Consider the following 19,044-nt stretch of genomic DNA (forward strand, 5'->3'; position numbering starts at 1 on the left):
AACCAATCGGACATTGAAACCAAAACGGACATTCATAATATGGTTTGAATGACCGATTGGTTTGAATGCCCGATTGGTTTGAATGTCTGATTGGTCTGAATGTCCGCGACTCCAATGCGCTCATAATTACGGTTGAGTAACACGTTTACGATCTGTTTTCTACAGAAGAAGTACCGTGTAGGAGTGAGGACCTGCGGTAAGTTGCTATGATTTAAGAATAGAGATAAAATTTTTGGAAGGGAGACTGTCCCATTACCAACTCTTTGAATTTCTATTGAAAATAGTTCATAATAATCAGTTTTTTTTCATAATTATACCTTTCAAAGACAAATAAGACCTTATGGCAATCTGAAGATCATAATTTAACACATAGAAAATGCAAAATTAGTTAAAGGGTATTTGATTGTAAAGAAAAATGATGAAGAGGAGCATTATTCTAGCTTTTTCAAGGGCAATTTTGGCTCATTCTCGCTCACGAGCTCCTTTTGGTGGTATTTTGACAATAACAACTCTAGAGATCAAGAAATCAGAAATTTATGTGATCCTCAGTGTCGGCTGGAGTTTGCTACTAAGCGAATCACGAAAACAGCTGCTATTTCTAAATAGCCTATTTGCAATAGTATTTGAACTCTGAGTTCCCTACTTATGAGCTGAATTTTGCAATGAAAACTGCTTTTCCTAATTCAAGACACAAAGACTTAAAATATTAAATTATTTATTCTGCTCTTTATCGAGCATCAGGGTCGACTTAAATGAATATGTACAGTAATGGGACGAAAGTTATTTTGAAATAATATGTACAGTTTGATATTGTTTGAACAGGCGATAAAAAGTTTTTTTTCTTTCATGAAAGAACTTTGTTTCATTGGTACTCTTTTACCATGGGCAGTAACAGTACATGAGTTGTAAAGAAAATATACATCTTTGATTATTGTGCGTGCCATCATCAGAAAGTTTTTCTGACAATTGAGAATTTAAAAAGACTTAGAATTTCATAACTCGGAGAGGGAGCTTCGCCTTAGACGAAAAGAATATTTGACGATTTTTCTTACTGATACAGGGTTTCTCAGCTTTTTATAAGATACTATAAAAAACTAAAAGCATTAATAGCATTCTAAATTATTTAATAAAAAGCGGTCCAGCTTAGACTGAATTCCAGCTCTAAAACTAAGCATGCGATTTAAAAGCTAAAAGTGACAATCTTGGATTGTTTCTTGCTTATGACTGAAGAGGAAAATGAATCTGATTAGAAACCAGCCTTAAATTGTCGGAAAGCTTCGAAAGGACGAAGACAGGGACACATTCGAAGCCATTGTCGCCGAAGTTGATGTGGCCGAGGAGTGGATAGTTGGTGAACTTGCTGACGGCAGAAGGATCCAACTGAAGGTCGGGGTTGCCACTAAAATCGTCATATTTATGAAACTCGAAATGAGAAAATAGAATGATTGTGGATGCGAGATATTTCAGGTCAAGGAGGTGCACGCAAAAGCAGATTTCGCCGCGTTCGTGGAAAAAGTAATTGATCGCTTATCGCGTGCGACATGCTGTCAGTGTAGAAGTGACATCGGCCACCGCAAGTGACATTGACCCGCCGCTCGGCAAAATTTTATTGTGGCAGTCTGACGTGCTCCAAATTCTAGCTCACTCTAATCTAATCGTCAGTCAAGTAACGTCAAAACCATTCAGAGATCCTTCCCGGTTCGGACTCGTTAATTTTCTATATTAGAACTGCGCTAGTTTTAGATGTTATAGCAAAAATATTGGAATTTTTGTTTGATGGTTTCATTTTGAATGAACAGATCTCGATGATGATTTTTACCTGACATCAACTTCGAGAAGCTTAGGTTTGGCGAACTGGCAAAGTCTTTCGATGAGTGGTAGCTGGGTAATTTTGTTGTTGGCGAAAGTGATTCGCTGGACGAGTTTGATTGCTTTGAACTCGATGAGGTCCTTTCTTCCTTGGAAGGGCCACTTGCCACTCTTTGATACGGACTGAAGATATGCCGTTAAAATTAACATAACTATATGAGTACTGTACATTCAGGTAGTTCTTGATGTCATCATCGTCCCAGTTGAGTCCAGAGCAATCGAGTGCCTTGGCTCTGTTGTTGAATTTACAGGCAGTATGCACGGGCTCGCTCTCGGGGTCATCTTTTTTCCAAAGATCGATGTTTAGACCGGGGAAGGAGGAGCAAGGGGCGACGTTTTCCGTTGCTGTGGAGACGTGGAAGGGATTAATAGCCATCAGATCCGTGTCGAGCATAGACGCTCCATTTCGCGCTTCAAATGTGGAGCAAGAAACGGATGCCAGCGTTTGTTCCTTGATATTCAGCATCTGTTCGACGCTGAAAACGCCAAAGTTCTCAAACCAGAATCGATCGCCCTCCTTAACAGAATCGGTCAATTTGGAATTCGAAGTTGGTTACGTGTGTAAGAAAAATGATCGGACTAGAGATTATTTAGCTAGGAGCTTTAGAGGTTGCACGGGAAAACGCTCTCGGCATTGGCCTCGCGATACTATTTGAACAAGATGGATGAAGATATCCTGATGTGAGACTGTTATTATGGTGCTCAGGGAACGGATGTGATCCCTCCGGATTGCGCCCATTTAGGGGCTACTCCTTCACTTTTCCAAAACACGGAGTTATTTAGAAAACCAACTTGTCTATCAAGCATTTTCATAGTTAGATACCTTGAGCGCGACAAATTGCTCGGCAATAACGCATCCAGCGGTTGGGCCAACGGTTCCTCCTGGCATATGCTTCTCCAGTTGCATGCCAACGTACATATCTATATAATCGTCCTGGGTCTTACCTGCGGGGACCAGATTCTTTGCAATATAAAAATCTCTAACGGTGTTGATTTGCTCTTTTGAGTGGAAAAGATTCTCGTCAGACTGCATGTTTTTGTAGAACTTCGTGTAGACGGCGTGACTTTTGCAGAAGGTCTTGATTGCTCCGTAAGATCCGATCCCATGCTCTCGGCCACGAGCAATGTTGATGGCGGCCAAGTCCACTCCATGAGCTGCATTGTGAGGCTAAGAATAATGTTAGTGCTGTGAATGATTTCGCAATTGCATTTGCAAGTTAAGCTGCAAGATACAGCTGCGAGGCATTGTGTCAGGTTCAAAAACTCTCAACTTGGGTTTCCACTCTTCCGTAGAAAAGAAGTGGCTCACTGGCGATAAGCCGCCGTAATCACAAGGGTGATATTCCAAGGGAAGAAAATATTTTTACGGTGTGTTGGAATCGTGTTATTATTTGCACTCAGTTGCATTATTGCAAATAGTTTAATTGAGTATTTTCCCCTTGCTTTTTCAAACGGATACTGAAGTACGTTATCAAAGTATTGAGAGCAAATGCGCTCAGCTAACACAATTCCAATGTTATCTCCCACTCAGCGGGGGGCGAAGCGTTATCTTATCACTCGTATTCTGTGTTTCGACCAATCTATCTATGCCCGTAATATTAATCGCTCACGCTCCCTCTAGAAACTGGCAGCCGAGTTCATCAGTCAATAACCGCATAAATCTGCGGCAACATAAATAATTGATTTGTACCTTGAAGAGATTGTGAGCAAGATCTTTAGAAAAGGTTCCATCCATTCGAAGCTGATTCATCTTCATGGCTCCTCGGAGACATCCTCCAGGTCCTTTTCGGTGGACCCACTCAGGATCGAAGAAGTTGAACTTCAAAAGACTGGATCCGGGATTTGCCGCGAGCTTGGCCTGCTCCTCATCGTTGAGTTCACCAACCGGGTGAGCTTCGTCAGCGTGAGCGTGGCTGATTGGATTCCAAGCGTGGTCCATCGCCTTCATTAGGGATGAAACTTGACCGTGCATTCGGTATCCGGCCGCAGCGAATTCGTTTCGGATTGATGGCTCCGACTTTGGTGGAGGTTGATGTTCTGACATTCTGAATGAGACTGTTAAGAAAGAAGAAAGAACAGAAGTGTTAAATTAGGTCCAGTCTGCAGAGAAGAGCAATGTTAACTAAATATTTAAGTTAAAGACAAATTTTGTAATCCGCCAATCCCTCGTAATATTTTCTTACATAATAATTCTATCGGGACTATAATATTTTACATCGCAACAAAACTTTCTTGTTAGATCAAATGTTGTTACAAGAGAGCGACTCAATCAGCAAAAAAGTGCCCACTGAGAAGAAAATGTGAAAAAAGAACGTTCCAAAAAGATAAAAGGGTTGTAATTAAATTAAGTGTTTGGAAAGTGTGATCGGAAAGTGGCCACTGTTGTGAGATAAGAGACAAGGCTCGGCCTGAACTCACTGTAGAACTGATGATAAGGCAATTATACTCTTCTTATCTTGTTCTATTGAGAGTTAGGAAAAGTAATATTTACAAATTATGTTTTGGCCTTCTATCTGCAGATAGTCCTTATTTGATAATTAAGTTTTGTGATAATTGCATTCAGTATCTACCTTTGTCGTCTAGCGAATCCTTCAGCTTCAGCCAATCTTTCCTGTTCTTGTCGCATTCGCCAGGCCTTGACTCGTTTCTTGTCGGGTCTGGTTTGGAATGGATTCCAGGGTCGTTTTCCCTGGTCCCATTCGGCTTCGGTCAGTTCCATTCGCTGCATTGATCGGGAAGAGCTCGATTTCGTATCGCTTTTGAATTTTAAATCGGCAACTTGACTCATGTTATCTCCAAGCATGCTTCGAAGAGCTTCTTTGTAGTGAATGTTTTTGTAGACACTGATGGTGATCAATCTGGCGACTTGGAAGACGTCTTCGTTGCTCCAGTCATCTCTGAGAGCGCTCAGTTGATCGACGAGGTTGTTGTGGTATCGCATGAAGATAGTCGTGAAAGAGGCGAGATAAGGGTTCTCTTCTACTCGGTTGTCACCAGCGATGAAGTCCTTGAAGTTGTCGTCGTTGAAAGTGCTGTGTTGGACGAATTGCTGGGTGAAATTGAGAAATGACGAGTCCTAAAAGATGAATTGAACGCTCAGAAATCATTATTGACGTAAAGAGGAATAATGAGTTAATAAAAGTGACAATAATGAACTAATTGATTACTCAATTAAACCATTTTTGTCATAAAACCTAAAACGCATGTCATTTTTTATGCTGGCAAAATTTTCAATGTGAGAAAATTTACGAATAAAATACCTTGATTACGATTTAATTTGCGAAAGAAAACACCAAACGCACTTGAAAATTAGAATCGATCAAACGTGTCCCGTAACGCGCGAAATTTTGAAAGAATAAAATAATCCCCGTTTGAACAAGGATTTGAAAAAAAGTGAAAGCTATGCAAAAATTATGTAAGATTACCTGAGTGAAAGCAAGTAGATCTCCCGTGCCTTGATTTCCATGTGGCCCTCCAAGCATTCCGCGGCGAGACTTGAGATGCATGCCGTCATCGTCTCTAAGCTGCGAGAGCTCGAATTCCGTTGAACCGTAAACTTGTGACAAGTCCATGAAGGCCGACTTTTGGTTCATCTGTTCTCGGACAAAGGCACCTAAAATGCAAAAATTAGCCACGTGAATCTCCATTCGTTTCTCAGAAGAAAGCTTCCTAACCCTAATGCAATACAATTTAGCTGAATACAGTAAGGACTTTAGGTGGACCAAGAAAAGTGAATTATCGTCCAAGAACTGATCTAAAAATACGGTGACGCGCGAACGAAATAGTGCAACTGAGCCACGTAAAGCTGCAATTCAGCGAGACGTAAATTTTTGCATTTTTTCAGAACTTGGAAACTACAGTCGCTTTGTGCGCGTCACATTTGAATCTCTGCAGGTGGATTTCAAAACTGATAAAAAGAATCGAGTTATTATTACCTTCTGAAGAGATATGCGGTGCTGATCGTTTGATGATCATGCATTCAGCAATGTCCCTATCCGTGAAGATAGGATCGTCAAGTGGAATCTCGACTGCTTTGCAAATATCGTCGGTGCCCTCGCAGGCACACTCTCTTGGATCTGGAACGTCTGGAGTCTGGATGATGTCGTGAGTGACAAACTGTCCCCAGAGAGGACCGACCATCGTGCGCTTTTCATCCATTGTTACTTCTCCGCCGTTATCGTTAGTCGCCGCCAAGAGAAGGGAAATCTCTCGCTCGTTCGGAAGAGCAACGTAGTTACCAACTGAAGACAAGTCGCTAATGCATCGGGGCTCGCCTTGGACAGCGGTAGATGGATTTCCTTTCTGAAGGTGAATGTTAATTGTTTGATTTCTAAGAAGGAAATTGCACGTTTTGGAAAGAGCTAAACAGTGTTTGGGTATTCGCCTGAATAGCCTTATAAAGTCGATCTGTTAATCGCCAAAGATCGGCGCTCAATTTACACGATCTGCGCTCCTCGGATTTAATAAGGCGCTTTTAGGGAAGTACCTTATCAACGACGCAGTACTCGGCCGGGACTAGTCGAGAGTATCCATCACCGACTTGTCCTCGTTTCTGTCCAGTTAGATCGTTGCCGCTTCCATCCATCGATGGAAACTTTGAAATTGTCTTTCCTTCCGGCTCAGATCGAAATTTCCTGTCAAGCTCAGCTGCTTGTGCCATGATGAACTCCGGATCGCTGAAAATTTTGTAATTTTCGATCAAAGTTTATGAAAACGTTTAGAAAAAGAAAACGAAACGATGAAGACCCTGTGAAAAATGAAAATGGCGGATGGAAATCGAGTTACGTCCCGAGCAATTTTTGATAAATCAGCGAAAATATAATTTCTCGCGGTTGTTGTCCGGTTATTTCGTTTGTGGCGATGCAGAACTGGATCATCAATAAAACTTGACGATGCGTTATCTTTCGATAAGAGAAGCTTCTTTCGAATCGATCAAAGTACCGAATAATTAATCAAATCTACGGATAATGTAAGCCTTTTAAACATTGACCTTGGCTAGAATTCCGCCGGTTTTTTATGAGGGGGGCTCTAGCTGATTTTCTATATTTTTGAATGGACAGTGGCGGTGCTCAATCTTGAGCCGATTGAATGCGGCTTTGAGGGGATGAGCAACGCCGCGGCTCGCTTAATTACGCAACTAAGTAGCAACCACTGAGACCAGACGATCACTCCCGCGGCCACTTAGAAATGTTCCGCACCCACCGATGAACATTCGACCCTATTTTTCTGTCACATGTTCTTTTCTTGACAGAGTTTTTATCATTTTTTTTGTTATTCCTTATTTTCTATGGTCTTTTTCAATTCATCAATCTAATCAGCTTCTATCAAAGACAGTCTTAATTTTACGGCAAACGGAAGAACTTTGTGTCATAAAGATTTCTGAGGATTATCTAAGGTTACCTTCTAGTTTGACTGCTGCTGACTTCTTTGTAGAGTTGCTCATGTTCTCTCTGATATTCGACGAATTGGGGTCGGTTAAAACCGTTTTTAATCTTCGACAAAGCCGCCTGGATTGAAAACATCGGGTTGACGAATCCCGAGCGCGAAGTAGGGTCCACATCTTTGAATTCCGGGCCGCGACTGCTCTCGCCTACATATATCCATTTTAAACAGGTTACGAGTATTTAGAAATTTGGACCGCGGTGCCAATTAGATTTACTAAATGTAGCCGCTTCTAATGAACATACACGCCGCTACAGACCGCTACGAGAATTTTCAAACTCGCACAGTTTTTACTCCAAATAGTTCCCCCCGAAAGTTTCGATTAAAAATATCAAAGTCTAACAAAAAAAAAAACAAACAGGGCAAAGTGGAACAACTTAGCGTTACATTTCAAAGTTTTTGGTAAAAACAGATGATCCTAACAGGAATTTGATTTTGCTAGAAATATATTTATCTGCGATTTTTCTTTTGAATTTAGCTTGAATTTTTTACGCCTTCTTTCTATACTGATCAATAAATATCAGATGTCAATTTATTGAAAAGTATGGCCCGAGATCATTCGATTACGTCTTCTAACACCTTCTATAACGTGTGAAGGATTAAAAAATTTCGCGCTGGATTCGCGCTTGAAAAAATATCTACTGAATAATTCAGTAGGTAATTTTTACCGAAGAAAATCAACTTTTTAAATCGAACTTTAAGCAATAAAAACGGGCCTGTCTAATTAGGGCTGAAATTTAACAAGGATTACTGCCAAAATAACATGTAAGAAATCGTTGAATTTAAAAAAAAATTCTCAACGCGATTTCTCAATGCACTAAATTGAGATCTAAGATAAGATAATATCATTTAGTCCATAATTTATCCGTATTCTCTTTTGATAAAAATACTTCAGAGTGTTCATAGTAAAACCAAAATTGACAAATAAATCTGCTTCTATGTGTGGTCTTATGACCAGTTCTGTGCATCAAAGTCGAGTTCTACGATCAAAATTACGGGATCTCCTTGCTGTCACACGTGTTCTACGTACCATTAGCGACCGTGGCGGTCATTAGCCACACTCCTAGCTTCATTTTAGAAAAATCTGTTTGCGCGTCGTCTGTTTAGTGTGTCCGTTCCTATCAGCTCGACTTTCTCTCTTTGACTTGATAAATAAAAAAATATAAAAATAAGTTTTTTGATGATAAATGAAAATGTAGAATCGTAACGAATGTACCGTGAGTCCCGGTTGGTTTCTTAACAGCCGTTCGGAACGGCGTACGAGCGCCCTCTGATGCGCGCCAGGACTCTCGAGCGCGCGAACGAGCTCGTCCTAAATTGAAGTTCAAGAATGTTCTGGCGCTGGAACTTATTGACAGTGGCATCAAAAATTTCACAGAAAATTTTGAGAACAAAAGTTAATCTAAATCGCTGTTTGGAGACTGTATGGGCATTTAATCGCTTCTTTCCTGGAATTCGTTTATCTTCTTTTGTAAATTACAACGCTTTTTTTGAAGGCATTTACAGAAGATCCTCAGCATTGATAATTCTTGGAATCCTCATTGCTGAGAAAACTAACGATTTCCCCCGCGTGGCTGTTTTTGCAGCTTCGTTGCTGATGAGCCGCTCAAATATCCGCTTATTAGGTTTTTCAATGTGGCTTTTTTATTATCCGCACACCTTTTACAATAAATCGTCACTGGCTCAATCATTTTAATTTAGGAAAACTTTTAAAATCACTTTTGAAAATAAATTGAAGGAACAGCCTTGTTCGAGCTTCGAACCGTTCACCTCTTGCGAACTCGATTATCACGATATTCATGTATTTACTTTTTTAGCCGTGTATCGCACGGTGGAAATTTTACTCGTCCTTCCACCGATTTTTTTGTTCTTATCTTATTCTAGTTAGTTGCAGTTATGAAATGAAAATAAACTTTTGGGGATTTCGTTTACTCACACATTGTTTACGGGTTGATTTCTTCTCGAAAGGCAGTTATTTACAGAGCAATAATCAGAAAAGGCGAGAAACGAAAATGAACATTACTGTAAGAACTTGAATTCGCGCGTAAAGCTGTCTTCCAGCACAGGACACAAGTGAACATTTCGCCATTCGCCTGGACTCGCCTTGAAAAAAAGTTGTTGATAACAAAAATCGCAATTTGAAAGAACAGCAAACCTCAACTAACGGTCTTGTATTGCTCAGATCGGCGACAACTCGTCTTTTGAGTTCTTGCAGGTCTTGGTATGGATGATCGCGTAGAGCGGTGCACACGGCGTCGGTGAAATACGAAGCCTTCTCTGGATCGAGCGGCAGAAGCGCTACATTTCCTGAACGATAAATTTGAATGAAGAGCTGATGATTCTAGAGTTGTTATTTTACCTTCTGTGGAAGCTGCGAAAAGTGCTACATTTCTTCGTAAAGGATAGGTATTCTCTGGCGGCGGGTAAATGGAATTCGCTAAAAGTTCATTTATTTCCTGCTAAGTGCTACAACTATGGACATTCACTGTTACTTACAGTGTCTGCGAGCATCTGCCATCATTGCATCTTCTGGCGGCGCGAACTCATGCATTTGTCCCCTACAAGCTTCAAGAAAGATCAACTTGGGAATATCCTTGAATTTTTCGTTTTTCAAGAGCTCCTCCAAATAGCTCCAGAGGAAAATCTTGCCGTCGGAGAAGTGAATAAAAATCCCCTCGTAGTTATCGTCCTTCATGTTTCCTTTTGTAGCGGGTGCCAATATTATCAAATTATTTGTCAAAATATTATGCGTTCAATTCGTTCTTGTGCTTTGTCATAATATCCTGCGGTTTGAGTATTAAACAAGTGGCGATAATTTAGAAACTAAATATGATTAGAGAAAATGCTTTTCTTTCACTAAAATTTTTAATAATTCCTAGATGTTGACTTATTCATAATGAAGTTATTCCATTTCACTTGCCAATAACTTAGGGTAACAATTATGTAACGAGTCTTAGAAATAATTTAGATAATGAATTATCACTAATAATTCTTTTTAACCCTTCAGCAAAAGATAAACATTTTCTTGGACATTTTTTGCGTCATCATTAAAATCAAACCCTAACCATAACTCAAACTCAGCTCAGGATTGAAGCAATTTCCCACTTCCTTGTGATCCATGAGTTTTTATATAAATGATAACTGCTCTCAGATCCTCGTTATCCTCAATTTGCTTCTTGTCGATTTTCTTCACGAATCTGCGCATGTAGTCTTTTCCCTTGTTGAGCGTGATCCTGTCTTCTGTAGTCTGCGTTGGACGGTAACCAAGTCGCGAAAATGTTTTAAACATTTTAGCCTGAATGTATGATTTCAGCCGGCGATTATCATAAGTCAGTACGGCTTTATGACGCAGGAGTGAATTGAAATCCAATTTTAATAAGAATACATTATGATACTTCGTGTTCCGCTGTTTTCTAGCAAAAAACGAAAAAACCTGCGGTAAGATGTTGTTGTTGAGTTTTGGTCATGTCACATGACTCATGTGATGATCTCTACAGAGTCTCTAGAATGTTGTTGAGGATCTATCGACGGGTGGCCATTTCTTGTTTTTTTCGCTCATTCCACTCTGGAAATTCTCAGAGTCCGGACCCGCACAATTTCAAGGTAACTTTTTCGAATTTGAAAACTCGACACTAACGACAACTTTTTAGTCCTTCAAAAGGATTCAAAATCTACAATTGCCGAGGCAGTTGTAGTCAAAATGTATTTCCGAAAAGGGAGCTCTCTTCTTACTCAGGCTCTAAATCAGGGGCCTGAATAAAATCAATTTTCCTGAAAAGGAAACTGCATGCATCAAAATCAACCTGAATAAAATCAATTTACTGTGCTCAGAAACTGTCAGTGCGAAAGTCAAAACTTTCTTTTGCACTCTTTTATGTTTCTTGTTCTTTTGCAGGCTATTTTGATAAAAAAAGAGGTCGTTTGTGTAGTTGCCTTTTGGGAGAGGGGTTCAGTTTTCAGGGTGCTATTTTCGAAAATAAACAGTTGAGTTCTAGAGCCATTTTGGAACTTAGGAAGCTTTCTTCCCAGAGTGGACTTAGTTAGCCTTATTAGGGAGTCAGCTTATCTGATTCAGATAGCCCAATTTCGAAAACAATTCTAGAGCTTTATACAAAGAATGATTGTAGTAAATCCCTATGGTAGTTGGTGAAAACGGAGTTTCAATATATATTCTCACGATGGGAAAACTGATGAAAGAAAAAGCATGATGTTTAAATGTATCTTACTCTGTCTGTATGATGATTTTTCAAGTCGGGTAGTCCATCAAATTCACCAACAGAGATGCAAAAGATGCGTTTCTTCGAGTTTTTCCCGCCCTTGACATTGAAAAACTTGTCGTCTACCGGTTCGTTTACAAGCGTTTCTTCATCGTCTGATCTCTGAGAAGACATAGGCTCAGATTTCTGTTAGTTATTCAACAGAAAGCCCCGTTTTCCCTTTCTCGTTTACGATTTACGCATACTCAGAGCTTCTTTTCATAGAGCAAACATAAAAAACGCCTCCAACGGGTCAAACAAAAAAGACTGTGAAAAACTACTGAGCATTTGAAGTGATTTTGACTCCGTTTGAAAGAATTCTAGCTTTCTCAAAATTAAGAAAACAGACCTCAGTGGGCAAACGATTTTGAGTTTTTTTCAAGCGAAGAAGTTATTTTAAAAAGAAGTTATTTTTATGGAAACGTGGGGTTTTGACCAACTCTGTCTAGTGCTCTTGATGTTTATTATAATTTTGGGTCCGAGGAAGAACTTCTTATAAACACGAGAAGAAGTGGAATTCGCAGAAAAACGTTAAGGAATCACAATTATCACTTGTAGGCAAAATACTTCTTCGCCGCGTTGCGTCGGAATTCAAGCACTCCATAATTGTGGTGATGTCAAACCAAGATGGATTTTGTCACAACGCTCCTTCTCCTGAAGAATCTGGCTGAAACTTCCATTACAGTCAATTGTTATCCATATGGAAACACGTTAAACTGGAGCAATTTGGCAGTTGATGACTTAAAAATGACGGTCTGAAATTGGAGCTGGTTAGAGATTTGTCACAGGCTCCCATTTTGTGGAGTCGCACCTGTTGCATTCTTACGTAATAAAAGAGTTTAGGTGGAACTTCTTTATTCCAGACGCAATTTCAAAGTTTCAAGCAATTTTCGCGCAAGTTAAAAATTCGAAAACGCCTCGCTCCAGCGCACGCACAGCTGCCAATTTTAGAAAATTTCTTCCGAGTACTTTTTTTTCAGAAGATGAATATCTCTCTCCGCGAATTCTCGTAAACTTATGCCGAGATGAGCTTTCAATGACCGAAAGTTTCACTGTAATCATATATAATTTTTATAAAGAGAGAATTGTGTCTACAAAGGCTTTGGTTGATATTCCTTGAATAGTGATAAAGGGGTGCCGAATCAGGAAGCATGGACCCACATTGCCCTTCCAGATAATGTTATCGCTATTTTGAACACTGGCTTGAGGAACAGGCTCGTCTAATCAACCCCTAAATCGCTTAGGCGCTTCGTTCTTTTTTTCTAAAGTTTTTGATTTAAGATTTTGAAATTTAAATTATCGGTACGCTTTATTTATTTACTGTTATTCGGGAAAGAAGGTTTTCTAACTGGCCGCGCCGGATATGAGCTTTCCAACAACAATTATGGTTGTTCGTCTTTTTCCAGTTCGGCGTCGTGTTTGGAATTTTATGCAGTCGAAGATGGGCAAGATGTGAAAGAGCCGAAATTCACGTTTGCGAGTTCGAACTTGCGTGGAAGGTTAAAATTAGACGTGATTTTGCTCTGCCGCGCGTGTCTAAACGAAATGATATTATTAACTGGTAATTTATGCTCCCGAGAACCCATCAAGGACCAAGAACTAAGACTAACCATACTATTTTCTTGTAACTCCGCCAAACACTGTAGAATCTTGTTTTTCATTCTTTGTTGTTGGAGATGAAAACTTGATTTTTCGCTTCTTGTGTTGAAATTTCTGAACATCTGCGCAGCTCCAAAACTGCCAGTTCGTTATCTGGGGCAACAATAAACTAACCAACCGAAAAAAAAGTCAGATTTTGCTAACATTTTGCGTTATGACAAGTTCAAGTGTTGCTGGTGAGCGTGGTTCTTACAAGAGAAGACTTGAAGATGTGATCGACAAGGAAGCAACTGATCAACTAGAGATCTTTAAGAAACAGGCCGATCGAAAGTTGAAACTAGAAAATGCGATTAAAAGACGAAAAACGGAAGGTTCACCATTAATTCAAAAGTGACAAATAATTTTATTGAATTATTTTAAGCGCGACGAAAGTACCGCAAAGAACGAAAAGAGCAGAAGGATAAGGAGATGGAAGCAAGTGCTGTCTACAAAGACCTTTACAAAAGAATGATGAAGGTAGGGTTCCGCACGATTCGAGACGTTTTGGCACTTCAGGCAATCAGCGCGCTCCATTTAAAAAAAATGTAAAATACTGGTGCCAAAAACAGGAAAACGGTGAATTTTTGAAATCTTAGACTATTCTTAATAAATTCCTGTCTAGATTTAACCATGGTGCATCTGAATTTTATTTTTGCGCGATAACTTTTTTCGAATCGTGCAGAACCCTAGATGAAGGCAGCAACCGATATCGAAGACGCAAGAGAGGCTTGCCATGCTTTGGACGAGGCGTTTCCAGAGTTTGCCAAAGAGATAGAGGAGGAGGAAAACGATGGTAAGTCTGAGACTAAGAGTAAGATTTTGATGAGTGATCAAAATTCTTCTAGCCTCAAACAACAATGGACAACGCTCAGCGACGGAATCTCCTCTTTTTTAACTTAATCAGTAAGCACTTTTTATTTATCAACTGTTTATAAATTTTCTTAGCTCGATGATGGACGAAAATATTAAAACTTCAATAATATTCGACTGCTGTTCATCATCTTTTTTTATGAAAAAAAATGCAGTAATAAATTTGGCGATCTCAAGATTGATTATGAGTACAGTTTCTGTTAATTTGAATTTAACGAGTACGGGCCAGGTGTTTCTTGAGTATCGAAAAGTTGTCTTTCGTAACTTTCGATCTTCGCTAATCAGAGGTCAACGAAAACGCTAATTAGCAAAGATTTGGAAAAATGCGATCTTTCTTGCATCGACTACAAGATAATAGCGAGTAAATCAGTTATCCACGGACGATCACTTGTCTGGAGAGTAAACTTGGAGCAGAAATGGAAATTCCGTTCACCAAGCGTGACAAAACGCGCTCATCACAGGTGCTCCCGTGGTTTTTGGCATTTCAGTTTGTTTATGCCCCCGCTACCGCCGCGTTTTAATAAATTGCCAAGGAATTTTTTTAAAAGAAGAAAGATGAGAGTATCAGAGAGGATTTTTTGAAGATGTAAAAATGGGAAAATTGATCGTTTCCCAACTGCAGTGGGCGGTAATTCTGCTCGGTCTCTTCTACCTCGTCGTCACAGTTCTACTTGACATTGAGTATGAATTTTCAGAAAAGGGATTTTATGCACTTTTTCGTAAAATAAACGTGAGGATAAAGATCTGATTAGTGAAAATCTTGACCCCTAAATTTTATTAGTAACAGAATATATTTATCACTAATTAATCAAATCGCCTCTTCGCTAGAAATGAACGTTTTCAGGAAAGACAAATCCTAAAAAGACTCGCTCCCCGAAAAGATGTCAGAGATTGAAAAAATGCTCGCTTCGGAAAGTGGCTTTCTCAAAAACTGCTCCCCTCCCCAACGTTTCGTTTTTCTAAAGAAACACAAATGCGCTTCTTCATCGTTTCAGGTCTGGCGTCTTACAGTTCCTTCTTACAGATACTTTCGATAATTTGGCAGAAAAGAGCCACTATGGTAGAACGTCTTCAACAATTTCCAAAAAGCGTTTGGGCTGCCTACTTTGACACCTTTGTTCGGCTCTTACGGCGGCGGCTATCCAAGTCGCATGAAGGTAAAATAACATTTTCTCTCAAAACCCAAGTTACATCGTACCACCGCTCTTAGATCTCCTCAGAGACAGTCCATCAAAACAGAAAGGACCCAGATTTATTTGATTGTCCGTCTCTGATTATCGTACTTCTTATGTCCCCAAATCGAGCGTTTAGAATGCCTAAAAATCTTCGTGTTTTTTTAGTTTATTAGAAAAGCTCGAATTTTCAATACAAAGATTTTTCGCAAGAACCTAAAAAGCAAAGAAAAAAAAACGGTGACAGCTAAACAAGCGTCTTTTGACATTTCCTGGCTGGCATAAAATTCTCGATTCTAGCCGTCGTTCTTCGCCTCTCCCATCGATTTGACACGGTATTCGATCAAGTGTCACCATCGCTTGAATCTACCTCTACAGTTGTCGATCTTTGCCGGAGCGAAATTCTTCACATCGCTTCGCGAGCCTTTCGCCACGTTCCACTCCAGCTACAACTTTCACTACTCCAGGTGGGCCTCCTTACCGACCACGGCCTCTTCTTCAAGAGATTTGCCTCGCTAATGCCTAGCAATTTATTCACAACACATCCTTTCCAAAAAACAACAAAACTAATTATCTTGGCTTCTCTAAAATATAATATGTAAATTCGTCTTGAACAACAAAGAATAAGTCCTATGTTAACAACAATCAATTGCAAATAACGTCGCTTAACAATTAAAAAAAGCGAAGTTAAAGGAATTCTGTCAGGCCGCAATGATGAAAAATTAGACAAGCGCGAGCCCGTTATGAATTCTAAACTCGAGTTGGTAAATTATTCGTCCCATACAAATGCCGATTTCACGTAAACGCCAATTAATAAAATCCGTATCCCTACTTCTAACCTCAGTGACAGTTTTTGGGCTCTAGGAAAAATCCGCACTCTGCGAAATTGTCAATCTCTATCATTCTTTTTGGTCTCACTTTTGCGCGAAATTTCCAATTGAAATTCGACAACTCCTTGCTTTCTAAAAGCGCGAAATTGTTCATCTTTCAATTTTTAAGCAAGCGAAATCATTTGATCCCAAGTAAGTTTGGGAAACAAACGAAACAATTATTGTTGCTCCGTTAAATGGGAACGAAAAAACATTTCCCGGTTTACACTTTGAACAATGTTGTTATTACCCAACGCAAAAGTGGGGAATCGCTTTTAGTGCTCACTCTGTTCGAGAAATTACTTCCGTTTTTAATTCGTTCATTTTAGATTCTCAACGACAAAGCGGATCGAAGCAAGGGAATGCAATACCGCCTGCTGGTCAGTAACGGACTATTCAATCAAAAATAGAATTACGCCTGTTACGACTCGAGCAAATTTTCTCAGGAGTTCAAGCCCGCTTAATTGATTCTATTAGTCTTATTTTGATAGTCCGGGTGTAGAACCCTTTCGAACATTTCTTGGCGGGCGCCTGGACGTCTCCCTAAGCGCATATTTGGATGAGCTTGATGGTGTGTTTGACCAAACAGTGCCGTGGTCTTTCAGATCCAAGAATTTCCAGGCATTTGAGCTTGGGCACGGGTTTTGCGAAAAAGAAAAGTGAAGTTGGCATTCAGCGCCAGCCACTATTTCGAACTTGAAATGACTTTTACAAAACCTTTGACTTGATTAGACCCTTTCAACGACTCGCAGGCTTATCTCGACGAAGAGATCGCTAAACTTGACGATGCCTTTCACTTGGTTATGCTTCAGGGAATGGTTTATTATCATAGCAGCTCACTTAACTTTCTAAAGAACAGTAATCGAAGAAATCGAATATTACATCCATGTAAGGAATACTTTTTCGAATCGCTGGTCCTTCTCAGTCGTGAGCTATGCGTGGATTACCGCCTGCTTTTTGTCAACTTCCGGATGACAACGTCAAACGATTATGCAAGCCGCGAAGAGTTTTCGAAGTCGCAGATGGCGACATTTGAAAAGCACTTCGCTCAAGATCTGGCCATTTATGATCACTTCAATCGAACGTTTTGGTCGAGAGTAGCCGACTTTGGACTAGGTCTCTTGATTTTAATGATTGCGCAAATGGAATCAACGTGAGAGCGACGTTTTCCCAATTGACCGTTGTAGGTCGATTTCGAACTGGCATTTTCAAGTTCACATTAGATAAAGCGTACCTTCTATTTTATCCAAAACAAAGTCATACAAATCGCTCTGCCCTTTTTGCAGCGCAAGGTCAAACCCCGATGCAACAGAATAGATAAGAGCCACTATTTTGGCATAAAACACACTTCCCAGATTTGAGTTGAGACCTTCTTAAAGTTTCGAAAATATGCGGATGGAAAAAACGAAGCTGGAATTTGTATTTGAAGAATGCAATCTGAACCCTGAGCTGTGCCAATTTCCTGTTTCAAAGAGCATGAAATCGACGGTGGACGACGTCTCTCAACCTTCAGTCAGCGAACTGCTCTTCACGATGAAATCAGCTGGTGGCTGGTGCCCCGACGGGGTTCAAAAAGAAATGTACGCAGGTAGACCAACGAACTGCACCCAGCTGGATCGCGGGTCTTGATATAACCACACTGTTTTAACGCGAAGAAACAAGCTTGAAAAATATTCGAATAAAAAAATAAGCAACTCAATACAAAAATTTATTTGTCCAGGATCAGTCAGTTTGAAACGTGGATCAAACAAATGGGTTTCTAAGAAATAATAACTGTAAAAGCAGGAGAAGAAAAGACAAGACGCCTTTGTGGGTCGAGGTAAACGTCGAGGATGAAACTTTCGCGGGTCTCGTAAATTCCGATTGATGGCTTTTTGGTGCTTCTGCAAATTGCTTTTAGAAGAGACTTAATTTACCAGCTGTCGCCAGACTAAAAATCTCACGCTCTGATAAAATTTTGTTGACTTCGAAATTTTGTGCTAAGCCCAGTCTGGAATGAACTCAAGCCGGTTCACCCGAGGGTTTACTTAAATTTCTTCAGACCCAAATGCTGATTTTGCGGTAGCAGCAAAATTTTAGCTTTGCTTGAATCAGAGATTGCACAAGCATTGCCTGGTGGCCATCGAACAAGACTCCTGCGCGTGTTGCGGTTGCCTTCACCTAAAATCAATTATTTGGTGGAGCAACGGTTTTCCGATTATTACCGGATTCCCAGGCGCACTCTCTGCGGCAGACGCACCGACCTCCACTTTCTTCTTTGAGACGCGCTTTTTTCGACTTTTGGATTTTTTCCTGCTCTTAGACTTCTTCGCCGGTCCTTTTTATTAAGGGTACATTGAAACGTTTAATTTGTTTGTCAATTATAATTCTTTATCAACAATTTTATTTCTCTAGTTTTCAAAAATTAACATTCAAAATTTTGCTGAGCAATTTCAATATACCCTTAAAAAAGTCTTCACGTGCCAAAATCGAGAGTAGAAATTATAGACTACCATTTATGACCTTATTGACGATCTTGTCAAATTTCTGAGCATCTGGAGAACTCGGGAGTCTAGGCGATACGTACTCGTCTTTTTCATCCTCTGTTTTGTGGACCTGTTATGCGAGATCGCAAAAAACACTTGTAGGTAAATATTTTTAAGGTTATCATTAACAATAGCAAACTGAACAATTTCGCGACGCCTTTGGGTTCGCGAGGAATTTCAGGGTTACGTCTAGGCATTTCAAGATGCGAGGAAATTGACCGAATTAAGAAAATAACCAAGCTGTTATTTTGCTGGAGATAAAGGGAATAAAAACATTCAATAATTTTTTATCTCGAAATACACTTCAATGATGTGTCTTCCTAGAAAATAAATATTTAGCGAAGGTACTTATCATTACACCAGCTAAAACTCACACTACAGTAACCCTCATATAGTAATACTC

At 39.8% G+C, this 19,044-nt stretch overlaps 4 protein-coding genes and 1 long non-coding RNA gene across 6 annotated transcripts; 2 read left to right on the plus strand and 3 right to left on the minus strand.

Moving 5' to 3' along the window:
- Positions 1–729: 729 nt before the first annotated feature.
- Positions 730–8,512, minus strand: LOC145707200 (immunomodulatory peroxidase-like). 2 transcript variants are annotated; one of them, XM_081784692.1, is made up of 12 exons: positions 8,342–8,512; positions 7,270–7,459; positions 6,356–6,545; positions 5,805–6,171; positions 5,295–5,482; positions 4,440–4,945; positions 3,560–3,914; positions 2,693–3,037; positions 2,039–2,386; positions 1,820–1,992; positions 1,259–1,399; positions 730–1,051 (listed from the first exon to the last, which is right to left on the minus strand). In XM_081784692.1, exons 1-12 carry the CDS (start codon positions 8,382–8,384, stop codon positions 985–987), a joined length of 2,913 nt encoding a protein of 970 aa, XP_081640818.1. In that variant the 5' UTR covers positions 8,385–8,512; the 3' UTR covers positions 730–984. The 2 variants fall into 2 exon arrangements, with proteins under 2 accessions (XP_081640818.1, XP_081640819.1); XM_081784693.1 differs by having other exon boundaries at positions 730–1,047; positions 1,255–1,399.
- A 728-nt stretch (positions 8,513–9,240) lies between these two features.
- On the minus strand, positions 9,241–11,741 carry LOC145708352 (uncharacterized). Its single transcript, XM_081786014.1, has 5 exons — positions 11,538–11,741; positions 9,808–10,606; positions 9,671–9,748; positions 9,467–9,618; positions 9,241–9,414 (listed from the first exon to the last, which is right to left on the minus strand). The coding sequence occupies exons 2-5, from the start codon at positions 10,004–10,006 to the stop codon at positions 9,331–9,333; spliced, it is 513 nt and encodes a 170-aa protein (XP_081642140.1). The 5' UTR covers positions 10,007–10,606; positions 11,538–11,741; the 3' UTR covers positions 9,241–9,330.
- Positions 11,742–13,316: 1,575 nt separating this feature from the next.
- On the plus strand, positions 13,317–14,253 carry LOC145708483 (uncharacterized). Its single transcript, XM_081786156.1, has 5 exons — positions 13,317–13,537; positions 13,588–13,682; positions 13,902–13,998; positions 14,051–14,108; positions 14,151–14,253. The coding sequence occupies exons 1-4, from the start codon at positions 13,381–13,383 to the stop codon at positions 14,098–14,100; spliced, it is 399 nt and encodes a 132-aa protein (XP_081642282.1). The 5' UTR covers positions 13,317–13,380; the 3' UTR covers positions 14,101–14,108; positions 14,151–14,253.
- A 684-nt stretch (positions 14,254–14,937) lies between these two features.
- On the plus strand, positions 14,938–16,788 carry LOC145707201 (uncharacterized). The gene is made up of 4 exons (XM_081784694.1): positions 14,938–15,070; positions 15,140–15,232; positions 15,548–15,714; positions 16,446–16,788. The coding sequence occupies exons 1-4, from the start codon at positions 15,049–15,051 to the stop codon at positions 16,524–16,526; spliced, it is 363 nt and encodes a 120-aa protein (XP_081640820.1). The 5' UTR covers positions 14,938–15,048; the 3' UTR covers positions 16,527–16,788.
- A 1,437-nt stretch (positions 16,789–18,225) lies between these two features.
- Positions 18,226–18,713, minus strand: LOC145707203 (uncharacterized). Its single transcript, XR_014134739.1, has 3 exons — positions 18,609–18,713; positions 18,321–18,433; positions 18,226–18,276 (listed from the first exon to the last, which is right to left on the minus strand). It is a non-coding gene; the product is annotated as an uncharacterized LOC145707203 (long non-coding RNA).
- Positions 18,714–19,044: the final 331 nt, after the last annotated feature.

Source organism: Oikopleura dioica, chromosome XSR (genome assembly GCF_907165135.1).
Source record: "Oikopleura dioica chromosome XSR, OKI2018_I68_1.0, whole genome shotgun sequence".
In the NCBI taxonomy this organism is placed as follows: domain Eukaryota; kingdom Metazoa; phylum Chordata; class Appendicularia; order Copelata; family Oikopleuridae; genus Oikopleura; species Oikopleura dioica.